Source organism: Myodes glareolus, chromosome 5 (genome assembly GCF_982192425.1).
Source record: "Myodes glareolus chromosome 5, mMyoGla1.1, whole genome shotgun sequence".
NCBI classification, from domain to species: domain Eukaryota; kingdom Metazoa; phylum Chordata; class Mammalia; order Rodentia; family Cricetidae; genus Myodes; species Myodes glareolus.
This window is the reverse complement of record NC_142030.1, coordinates 48,277,139-48,289,429: the sequence shown is the minus strand read 5'-3', so window position 1 is coordinate 48,289,429 and position 12,291 is coordinate 48,277,139. Positions and strand designations below refer to the sequence as shown.

General features: G+C 39.4%; 1 protein-coding gene across 7 annotated transcripts in view; it reads left to right on the top strand.

The window, feature by feature from the left end:
• The window catches only part of Slc4a7 (solute carrier family 4 member 7), an 84,932-nt gene that overhangs the window by 56,466 nt on the left and 16,175 nt on the right, over positions 1-12,291 (top strand). For all 7 annotated transcript variants that reach the window (XM_085687911.2, XM_085687910.2, XM_085687909.2 and 4 more), the window contains 6 exons: positions 182-427; positions 6,114-6,219; positions 7,547-7,708; positions 8,236-8,349; positions 9,352-9,513; positions 9,666-9,917. In XM_085687911.2, coding sequence (XP_085544037.1) covers positions 182-427; positions 6,114-6,219; positions 7,547-7,708; positions 8,236-8,349; positions 9,352-9,513; positions 9,666-9,917 — 1,042 coding nt within the window. The remainder of the gene's footprint in view (positions 1-181; positions 428-6,113; positions 6,220-7,546; positions 7,709-8,235; positions 8,350-9,351; positions 9,514-9,665; positions 9,918-12,291) is intronic.

The following is a 12,291-nucleotide window of genomic DNA, read 5'->3' as shown; positions in this document are numbered from 1 at the left end:
TCCAGTTGAAGCAGAAAAACACAGAACTTCACCTAATCATTATTTTGGCCATTTGGTGATTGTTATTTTTAAAGGGATCCTGTGTTGCTTGTGTTCTTACTGCTTGTTACGAAAAACCATAGGTGCAAATGCTATTCTGTATGTACCTGGTGATCATGTTCCCATTTATACTTCTCAACAGAGATTATCACCTTTCCTACCTATCATTAAGAACCAGTATTGGTCTGTGGACTTCTTTCTTGTGCATTGTATTGGTTGCAACAGATGCAAGCAGCCTTGTGTGTTACATTACTCGGTTCACAGAAGAAGCTTTTGCGGCTCTCATTTGTATCATATTCATTTATGAAGCTTTGGAGAAACTCTTTCATCTAGGAGAAATATATGCATTTAATATGCACAACAACTTGGATGAACTGACCAGCTACACGTAAGTGCTTCTTATGTTAAAGTTAAGTTTCTTCCTTATGTTAAAATATCTTTTTTTCTAAAATATCAGAGCATATTTTTCTAATGTTGTTTTGTTTCTTTGTTTTTCTGAGAGTTCAGCATGGTGGGACACATTTTTAATTCTGTTACTCAGGAGGCTAAAGTAGGAGGAAGTACAACAAGTTAAAGGTCCACCTGTGCTACATAACCAAAAGAAAGAAAATGCAATTTTTGCAATGTAGTATTCACTTTATTTAGTTGTATTTACCATCTAGGCCATAGTATAATTGGCATTTGTTTCAGATGAAATTTTATTCAAGCATTCATGGGTAGAATTATAGTTGATAAAGTTTATTCACTTGTTTACTGGTTTAATGATTTTATGTATTCCTCGTATTTTATATAATTGCATTTTTAAAGTATAGAATTTCAACAGATGTACCTGTCATTTTTACATATAGTATACTGTCGTCAAGAAAGGTACTTCACTAGTATCTCTCCATTGCTCTTGAGATGGCACCCAGGGCTTTGCGCATGGTAGGTGTCTTAGGGTTTCTATTGCTTGAAGAGACACCATGATCATGGCAACTTTTATAAAGGAGAAAGTTCAATTCCTGTTGCCTGTGACTCAAGATGTAGAACTCTCAGCTCCTTTTCCTACATCATATCAGGAAGTGAACCTTGTCACTGGGTATAGCTTGAGCATAGACCTTAAGACCCACCCCCACAGTGACACACTTCCTACAACAAGGCTATACATACTTCCAACAAAAACACACCTTCTAACAGTACCACTCTCTTTGAACTTATGGAGTCAATTACATTCGAGTTACCACATTCCAAACTCCCTGGTTTCCATAAGCTTGTAACAGTATCATAATGTAAAATGTATTTAGTCCAACTTCAAAACCCCTTATAGTCTATCACAGTACTCATGTAAAAGTCTAAAGTTCAAAATCTCTTCTGAGATTCATATAATCTCTTAATTGTAATTCCTTATAAAAATAGATCACATACTACCAACATATAATGGCACAGGACATATATTACCAGTCCAAAGTGTAGGAAAGGGAACTTAGTAAAGAAATTCTGGACCAAAGCAAGAATGAAAACCAGCTGGGCAAACTCCAGGTTCTGTATTTCCATGTCTAATGTCAAAACATTCTTGAGATCTCCAACTCTTTTCTGCTTTGTTGACTACAACACAGTTCTTTCTCTTGGGCTGGTTCCACTCCCTGTTAGCAGCTCTCCATCCTGAACTCTCCAAGGTAATCCGGGCTTCTCCTTCATAGCTTCACGCACTGGCCTCTCTAGACCTCTATTCAGGGTCACCCTTGACACATTCCTGACTTCAACTGCTTTCTTTAGTCACAGAGGAAGATTCCACAACTCTTTTCTTCTATCCTTGACTCTAAAGCCAGAACCACATGGCTGAAACTGTCAAATTTTGTTGTTGGCCTGAAACATGGTGCTCTCATTCACTTATATCTTCACCAACTTTCTGGTTTTGATGATTTCCTTCACTGCCTGATCTTGGCTATTCTGAATCTCATCTGTAAACCAGTCTGGTCTTAAATTCAGAGATCCTCCTGTCTCTGCCTCTGAAGTACTGGGGTTAAGAGCAAGTACCACTACTTCCAGCTCTGAGGTTATCTTTAATCCCCATTCACAGATTGGAGGCTTAGCTGGGTGGAATCTTGCCCTGAGGTCATCACTCCCTTTATTTCATTTCTTGATCTGTTTATCTCCTTGAACACAGGATTTAGCTCCATTCCACTTCCTGATGCCCTTTTCTCCTCAAATTGTAATTTTTGTATTTTTCCTTGCTCAACTTGTTCCTTTTCATTATAAATCATTATAATCATGAAGACTAGTAACCACATACTAGGTTGTTTTGAAATTTCCTCTGCCAGTGGAATTAATCCAAAACTCTTCATTTTAGCCTCAAGCAGACTTTTCAGAAAATGGCAAAAAGCAGCCACACTCTTTACCAAAATATCACAAGAATGATTTCTAAACAACATACTAAAATTCTTCTCCTGAAACCTCTTTAGTCAGGCCCCACACAGTGCAAAGGACCCTGAATATCACTGTCCCCGTGCTCCTACTAATATGGCTCATTAAGCAGCACTTCAAGCATTCCACTGCTTTCCTAATTTTAAGTTCCAAAGTCCAAATTCCTCCAAACAAAATGTGGTCAGGTCTATCACAGCAATACCCCAGTCCCTGGTACTGATTTCTACCTTAGTTAGGCTTTCTGTTGCTGTGAAGAGACACCATGACCATGACAGCTCTTAAAAAGGAAAACATTTAATTGGGGTGGCTTGTAGTTTGAGAGATTTAGTCTGTTATCATCATGTTAAGAAGCGTGATGGCATGTAGGCAGACATGGTGCTGGAGAAGGAACCGGGAGTTCTACATCTTGATCTGCAGGTCACATGAACTGAACTGTGTTACTGGGCATAGCTTGAGCATATATGTGACCATGAAGCCCACTCCCACAGTGACACACTTCTTCCAACAAGGCTAAACTTTCTCCAACAAAGCCACACCTCTAAATAGTATCACTCCTTATGAGCTTGTGGGGGCCAATTATGTTCAAACTACCATAGTAGGCAAGCTCTATCACTGAGCATCTCTATTCTTTCACATTTTATTTTAAAGACAAGATCTCACTATATATACCTGGCTGAACTAGCTATGTAGACCTGATTGGCCTTGAACTCTGCCATCTCAATTAATTTTTTTTGTTAATTTTTGAGAATTACCTGAGTACTGTATTAACATTTCTTCCCTACCTTTTCGCCTTCGAACTCTTTCCTTGTCCCTTCCTCTCTCAAAATCATGATTTTTTAAATTATTATTGTTTTACACACACACACACACACATACACACACACACACACACACACACAGTTGAATTTTTCTTTCACCACCAGCTCACAAATAATGACACTGAGACTTATTGTTAGAATTGTTCCTTACTAACTCTTATAACTTAACCCATTTATATTAATCTACATTCTCTCACCTTGCACCTCCTGTTTCCTCTTCATGTCTTCTTGCTTCTCCCACAACATTCTGAGATTCATCTCCTCTTTCTCCCTCTTTGCTGGGAAGTTCCAAGTCTATCTCCTACTTAGCTCTTAGCCATTCAGATCTTTATTAAACCAATCACAGCAATGTATCTCCACACGGTGTACAGATATCCTACAACACAGACAGACACTTATGTATATATATGAATACAACCTGCTTACCCCATTTTATATTGCTTGAATATGTTTGTGTTTGGGGCTGACCACTTTGACCTGTCACAGTACTTGTCCCTGGAGAAGACTGATTTTTCCCTCTCTTAGCAGCCACTCTGTAGTTCTTCATCTAGAGGTGGGGCCTTATGAGACTGCCCTCATCCCTAGTGGGATATCTACCGGTGTTATTGTGTTGGTTTTGTTTAAATAGCTACATTGTTAAGATTTCATGAGTACAGCTTTACTAGGGTGTCCTGGTCCTCTGACTTTTATAGTCTTTCTACTCTCCTTTGCAATATTCTCTGAGCCGGAGGTGTGCGGTTGTGTTGTAGATGTGGGAATGAGCGTCCCACAGGAAGTTGTTCTTTGCATTCTCACCCATTGTGGCTCTTTGTGAATCTCTGCTGCAAAAGCAAGCTTCTTTGATGAGGGGGATATTAACTGTGCACACAAGAATGGGTGTTTAGAATGTAACTTGCAATTGTACTGGTTTAGAAAAGTGACAGATTCACCTCTAGGGTCCATGACCTCATTAGCTTCAGCTAGTTGTTCAGCTAGTTGCTATAAACCTAGTTGTTGACTAGGTTTATAGTGCCAGACATGAATTCCCTCCAACTCAGTGAGAAATGGAAATTTTAGGCTGTGAATAAAAGAATATTTGAAAAGTCATGTGTAGCGGTTATAAAACGTTTCAAACATTGGGACTGGGAAGATGGCTCACGGGTTAAGAGCACTGGCTGTTCTCTGAGAGGACCTAGGTTCAATTTCCAGCACCCGCTTGGTAGCTTACAGCTGTCTGCAACTTCAGTTCCAAGGCATCTGACATGAAGACATCCATGTATGCTAAACACCAAAGTACATAAAATAAACATTTTAAGAAAAGTTACAGATGCAAAATAAAAGTCCAGTATGTCTGGGATGCCCTCTTTGCTGTCCAGAAGTCACATGTGCTTCAGTGCTACTACAAGGAGAAATGTGACCATTAGGATACAAAAGGTGTATTAGAAAGATGGTTGAGTGGGTGACCTTTGCTTGCTGCCAAAACTGACAGATGAGTTCAATCTCTAGGATTCATATGGTGAAAGGAGAACCAATTCCTAAAATTGTCCTGTGACTGCTACAGAAGTTTGGTGGCATGCCCTGTTTCCCCATAATAAATAAATGTAAAAGCATTCAAAACATAAACAGAAATAAAAACATGAGAGAAGGCAGTCTGAGTGTGGTGGTTCACGTTGGAAACCTAGTGCTTTGGTAAAGTCAAGAAGATCAGGAGCTCAAGGTCAGCCTTTAAGTTTGACTGCAGGCTGAGCTACAAGAGGCAAACACACCCCAAATAATCAACAGCAAAAGGCAAATAGGCCATCTTTTTTGCCCCTGTGCCACAGATCCTTGTCCTCTTCTCTCAGTCCATTTTTATCTTCTTGTTACCTTCTTTGCACAGTCTTAGCTTGATGAGCAAAGTAGGGAGGGGTCTGAAATGTTGGACCCTGAGCTACTTGGAAATACTAGACATGTCGATGCCCAGTCTCGTGTAACGTCCTCTTTATATTGTCTTTGCTTATACTGCAGGATGTTTTGACATTTACAAGTTGGTAGTTGAAGTGGTTCTGGATATGAACTGAACTCTTTGATCTTAGGCATCTCATATTATGATGGTGGTTTTATTTGTTGAAGAGTGAGTGTTACACCTAAGGATGTAGGTAGTGAGAGCCTATCATGCCAAGTCTCTGGGTTCATTCCTCACACCACAAGGTGAAAAAGGTTCAGGTAGCAGACTAGCCAAGGATGACCTTGAACTCCTTTTCCTTCTGCCCTACCTCCAGGGTGCTGGGAGTGTAGTCTGTGCTACCACCCATGCTAAGAAGGTTTAAGACCACGAAAAGTGAGCATAAGTAGGGCAGTGGTGCTGTGGAGGCCAAGGGGATAGGATGGAAAGGTAAACATTCTTGCTGTAAACATGATGGTGTCTTTCTCCTTCCCAAACATATCCATCTAATGTTATTAAGTAAATGTGTCACTGCCAGTTATGTCAGTTCTACCGATGTCACCCGAAAGTCGCTCCTACAGCTGTTCCCCACATTGTATCTTTTTTTTTTTTTAAATAAAGACAAGGTCTTGCTTCATAGCTCCAGCTTGTCTGGAATACCCTGTAAAGCACCACTATGGCTTCAGACTTGGGGTGCCCTGCTTCTGCTTCCTCTTTTACTTCTTACTTTCCATGCTTGCTATACATGGAAGAAATACTGAGATGTTAAAAGTTACAGCCTTCCTGGTCTACAAGAGTTAGTTCCAGGACAGACTCCAAAAGCTGAAGAGAAACCCTGTCTTGAAAAACAAACAAACAAACAAAAAAGTTACAGACTTGCGCAATTGATTTAGAAAAATGTAAACATTAAATGTAGGATACTTAAAACTTATCTTGCTCTGATTTTTCAGATGTGTTTGTGCTGAGCCGTCTGACCCTAGCAATGAAACTATAGAACTGTGGAAGAGAAAGAATGTGACGGCAGAGAGTATTGTTTGGGGAAACCTCACTGTATCTGTAAGTACATTAGGGATTGAGGAATATTTTAGATCCGTGGGAACCTCGCTTTTATCGCTCCCTGTTTCCTTCTGGGGTGGGTTCAAGCTATAACTTGTACTGACCTAGGATTTTCAGCAGTCTTCCTACCTTAACCTTCCCTGTGCTAGGATTCAAGATGTGAGCTTCCATGTCCAGCTTTCTATTTGTGCTGAACTTTCCTTCTTGATAATGAATATGTATATTGTTTTCAAAATAAGTTCTGTAATTTTTTAAAATTGTTATGTTTTAGTGTGCATCTATATGGGTGTGGGCATGAGTGCAGGTACTTACAAAGGCAAGAAGGTGTCGGATTCCCAGAGCTGGAGTTTCAGGGAGCTATGGGCACCCAATAAGGGTGGTGGAAACAATTCAGTTAAGAGCAAATATGCCCTTCACCTCTGAGCGATTTCTGCAGCCTCTTTTGTGTTTTTTTAAGTGATATGTAAAACCTTAGACCAGTGCTTCTCAACCTCCCCAATGCTGCGACCCTTTAATAACAGTTCCTTATGTTGTGTTGACCCCCAACCATAAAATTATTTCATTGCTATTTCATAACTGTAATTTTGCTATTGTTATGAGTCATAATGTAAATATCTGATATGCAGAATATGATATGCTTAACTGCCCTAGATCCAGGGCCTCACATATACAAGGCAAGTGTTTTACTACTAAGCTACATAGCACCAGACCAGATGTGGTTTCGCTAGAATTTTAATGACAGTTTTGCTGCTCCTGAAAGACCATGTTTCACTCCCAGGTGTCAAGTCAGAGCTGAATTAGTTGCCTTTAATTTTTCCTGCTTTCTCTAGGGTGAGTGGTAAAGTCTCATTTATTCCAGACTGCCATCTGAATATAAATAACAGAGACTTGCCTTGAATTTCTGGACCTTCAGCCTCACCTCGAGAGAGATGAGGATTACAGATATATACCACCATGTTCCTCTCCAGTTGTCTTTTAAGGCAGTGCTCTATCCATGTTCCCTTAGCATCTATAAAGACTGCAGTAGTGATTTTCTGTCTGCTGCTTTTAATTTAACCAGCTGTCAGATAGTGCAGTTATGGCCTCCAGGGATGCAGAGGAGACATTTCGGTTAACAGTTACTGTGAGCCTTTCTCTAAAGGGAACATGCAGTTGAAGGGAAGGGGAAGCTTGGCAAAATCCTCTTTTGTGATTTTGAAAGGAATATCATAAGCTTCTAATTCTGAGTAGAACATAAAATTGATGCCTCAGATTCAACCATATTCATGAGTACTTTATTGGATATTTGAAAATCTCCATGTCCTTCCTCTGCTGTCCTCCCCTCCAGGAGTGTAAGACCTTCCATGGTATGTTTGTGGGGTCAGCCTGTGGTCCTCACGGGCCCTACGTTCCCGACGTGCTCTTCTGGTGTGTTGTCCTGTTCTTCACGACGTTCTTTCTGTCTTCATTCCTTAAACAGTTTAAGACCAAGCGTTATTTTCCTACCAAGGTAACTGGATTGAATTTTGGTAGTATTTGTTTTCTTTTCTTTTGATTTATTTCAAAGCAATAATTATTGTTTAAAGTTAATGTTTTATGCTAAATAGTTTAAAAGAAATTCCTTTTAGTAAAAAATGTATCATCTGGGTTGTAGTGGTGCATGCTTTTAATTCCAGCACTAGGAAGGCAGATACAGTCAGAGCTCTGTGAGATCAAGGCCAGCCTGGTGTACAGAGTTCTAAGATAGTCAGAACTGTTGCACAGAGAAATCCTGTCTTGGAAACAAAAAGCAAAACAAGACCCTACATATAATGCATATCTGAGCACAGAGAAGGAAGCTAATACTGTGAGAAAGTGGAGGATAGCTGTGACTTTTTCTTAAGCTTTTGGGATCAAGTGGACATAGGCATATGTAACACTCGTATTAAAAGTCTCATCCATACATTGGGGACATATTTTATGAGAAAGACATGAATTATTTACAAAGTCCAGGAAGTAATTCTATGTTTGTTTATGTTAATGTAATCTCTACTATAGGTACGATCAACAATCAGTGACTTTGCTGTATTTCTTACAATAGTAATAATGGTTGCAATTGACTACCTTGTAGGAATTCCATCTCCCAAACTTCATGTTCCTGAAAAGTTTGAGGTAAATATTAAAGCAAGTGGCTATTTGTTTTTGGAAATGCCAAACTACTTAGTGGGGAAAGGACTTGAGCCCAGGATATTGTTCTTATTAGGCAAGAGCTCTTGTAAACTGCAGTCAGTTTACCTTTTGCATTGACAAATATTAATTTAAATTTTAGTAACTCCTGTCCTCCGAGCACTAGAGTGATTGCTATAAAAATCAGTTTCATGTTACATCATTGAAATGTGTTTGAATCTGATAAGGGACCAGATTTTTGTCTGTAGTTGTTCTGTGCCAATTCTGACTCAGTGCCATAACCTCCCCATAACCACTAGTTTCAGGACTCTAACCCAATGTACGTTAAGAATTGATACAAGAGAAATTTATTTCACTATATTTGGAACTACATAGTTCCAGGCCAATCTAAGCTACTTAGCAGCACCTTGTTTATTATCCATAATAAACAAATTCAAACAAACAAACAAACAAAAAACCTGAACCCAAAACTGCTAGTCTCTAAGCAGTAAGCCAGCCTCTGTTTATAACCCTTTAAAGGTTGGGTTTGCCCAGGTGGGATGTGGTCTACTCAGTAGGTCCCATGCCTTTCATGTGTCTGATCATCTAGTGACTGGTGGAGACAGTCTGGCTGAAGGGCTGAAACAGTGGAGTGGTGGTGTTTCCCTTCCCTGCTTCTGTTTGTGTCTTCCTCTCCAGGAAGCTTACTCAGCAGCACAGTCATTTCAGGACTTGAGGAGGGTCAAGGAAGCTTCAGGGTTTCTTGAAGACCAGACTGCACATGTCACTTTGGTCTTATTTTGTGTATAAGTTACAAGATGATCATGAGTTGATGGAGAGTTGGCAGGTTCCATGCTTGTAGACACAGGATGAAATTTCTGTCACTGTCTGCAAAGAATTTACCACACATCCTAATTCAGCTTTTCATGGAATAGACCCACTATGTGCTGTAGAAATCTAGTATAGTAGAGGAATGAAACTTTTTTCTTTGTTCTTAAACTTTAATAGCCTACTGATCCAAGTAGGGGCTGGATCATAAGCCCTTTGGGAGATAACCCTTGGTGGACATTGCTAATTGCAGCCGTTCCTGCTCTCCTCTGTACCATTCTCATCTTCATGGATCAACAGATTACAGCTGTAATCATCAACAGGAAAGAACACAAACTCAAGGTATTCTTGGAGGCTTCTTTGAGGGTATTTTCTTTAATAGCAAGAATACTTAAAAATACATTTGAAAACTAGTTTCTTCCTTCTTATAATTAATTTGGAACTTTAATATAAAGGAACAATCTAGACTTACTGGTGTTTGTTTCTCTGTTCAGAAAGGAGCTGGCTATCACCTTGACTTGCTGATGGTTGGTGTCATGTTGGGAGTCTGCTCTGTCATGGGCCTGCCGTGGTTTGTGGCTGCAACAGTGTTGTCTATAAGTCATGTGAACAGCTTAAAAGTCGAGTCGGAATGTTCTGCTCCAGGGGAACAGCCCAAGTTTCTGGGGATTCGTGAGCAGCGGGTTACAGGGCTGATGATTTTTATCCTGATGGGCCTCTCTGTGTTCATGACTTCAGTACTAAAGGTAAAAACCCTTTGTGGCAGTGTTCCAAAGTCACGCTTAACATTTGTACATAATTGTATGGAAGTGAAATGTTGAAATATGTGTGGAATACATAAAATCAGCCCCCCCCCCCATAATTTAAAATCCATTCACATTTAGAAATACCGTTCGGCAATATTTTTCGTATGATAAACATCTAGATTAATAATTATGCCCCGTAGATCCATCTGTTACAGCCTGCAGTTGAAAGGCCTTAAGCGGCATGTGGGTAGAACATAGTACAGGAAGTAATCGGAAGCAATAGGAGAAAAATGCTTTAGTTTCTTTAAAGTACTCTTAAGTGAATTTGATGTGATTTTTTTTTCTTGATAAAGCACACGAAATAAAAGTAATAAACACTAAAAAAAAATAAACAAGATTACCAATGAAACACATAAGAAATTCAGTTAAATACATTTTTATCACATCCTTATTTTACAGAATATAGTTATATTTTACAGAATATAGTCATTAAAAAATAATTATGTAGCATAATATCTAATTGAAACTTTTTATCATGTAAAAACCCAACTCCATATTTGTTTTTGCTATTTTGGTTACTTTTCTTGTAAAGAAAATGGCTGAATAAAAGCTGACACACTATAAACTAGAAGAGACTTTATGCATATTAGCTTTAAAAGGATATTCTTCATTAATGAAATTCCATGGGTTTGTTTTATGTACTTTTTACTAGCCAGTTCAAGTGCCATGTGTCTGGACTGTTTGCAGTACCCTAAACGTGGGATAGTAATAAATAGGGTGTAGTTTGTCTTCCTGCAAGGACTCCACAGTTTGCCCATGAAACGGGCAGTTGTGTAGTGCTGAGTGTGTTCTCAAGGAACTTGGAGACAAAGAAAGTATTTTATGTAGTCTTCTGAAGGTGAGGGCCCATTGAAGCTCTTTGAAAGTTGTCCTTTAAGTCTTATTATAGTTTCTAAATTTCTAATGAATTAAATGCTGTATATAAATAGAAAAATTCAACTTGAACATGCAGAAAACTCTACAATAAAACTTAGTCTCCATATTGGTTTTTTACTTTTCAAAAGTAACTCCTCAGAGACAATTTTCTCAACTTTGTGATTTAAATTTTAAAAAATTGTGTATGTGTGTGCGCGCGCGCACGTGTGTGTGCACAAATACGGGCACACGTGTACAGTAGTTGAACCGTGAAGGTCATAGAACAACGTTGTCAGTCTCTGTTCTTTAATGGGTTCCAGAGACCACTCTCAGGTTGTCTGCCTTGGATAGAAGAGCTGTGACTCACGGAGCACTTGTTGACCCTCAGCTTTGTTAACTTGCTCTGGTAATATTTGGGCATGGTGGCTCATGTCTGTAGTCTTAGCATTTGTACAGGAGTGAGGTGGGAATGGGGCTAATACAGAATTGTTGTAAGTTAGTGGATAGCCTAGGCTACATGGTGAGTTCCAGGCCAGGCTGGACTCAGTATGAGTCCCTGCATTGAAAAGGGCTGGCAAGATGGATCACTTAGTAAGGGCATTTGCAGATGCCAGGTTTAACAACCTGAGTTTCATCCCCAGAACTCACATGCTCATGCCTTTGACACCATGTGCACATCAAGACACGTGTGCTTGTGTGCACATGTATATCCGCATGTGCACACATGCACACACAGATAGGGAAGGAAGGGATGAAAGTAAGTTAAATTATGCTGGTATCTATCATCATTGTAATCTTAAATATTGTTATAACTATAACTATATATATATATGTAGATTTTATTTAGTTAGTTATGTATTTTGATTTTTTTGAAACAGGGTTTTTCTGTAGCTTTGTTTCCTGTCCTAGAACTCACTCTGTAGACCGGACTGGCCTTGAACTCAGAGATTTGCTTGTCTCTGACCCCTGAGTGCTGGAATTAAAGGCATGTGCCTCCACTGCCCAGCCAATATTTTTTTTAATTGATATTTATTGAGCTCTACATTTTTTTTCTCTGCTCCCCTCCCTGCCTCTCCCCTCCCCTAAGGTCTCCATGCTCCCAATTTATACATGAGATCTTGTCTTTTTCTACTTTCTACTTCCCATGTAGATTAGACCTATGTAAATCTCTCTTAGTGTCCTCATTGTTGTCTAAGTTCTCTGGGATTGTGGTTTGTAGGCTGCCCAGCCAATATTTTTACACTGATGTTTACATTGACTCATTTTTCCTAGAACAGATATTTTCAATCTGCTCCAAGGACTGTTGGAGTCCCGGTTGGAGTCCCTGGCATCCTGTCAGAATTCCACCAGGGCCGTCCATTCCAAAGGCTCCATCCTGCAGAAGGCAGCACTTTCTGTGTATCTTGTACAGAAGAGGTTATTGTAGCGAATTGCTGTAAACTAAACACAGTTTCAAGAT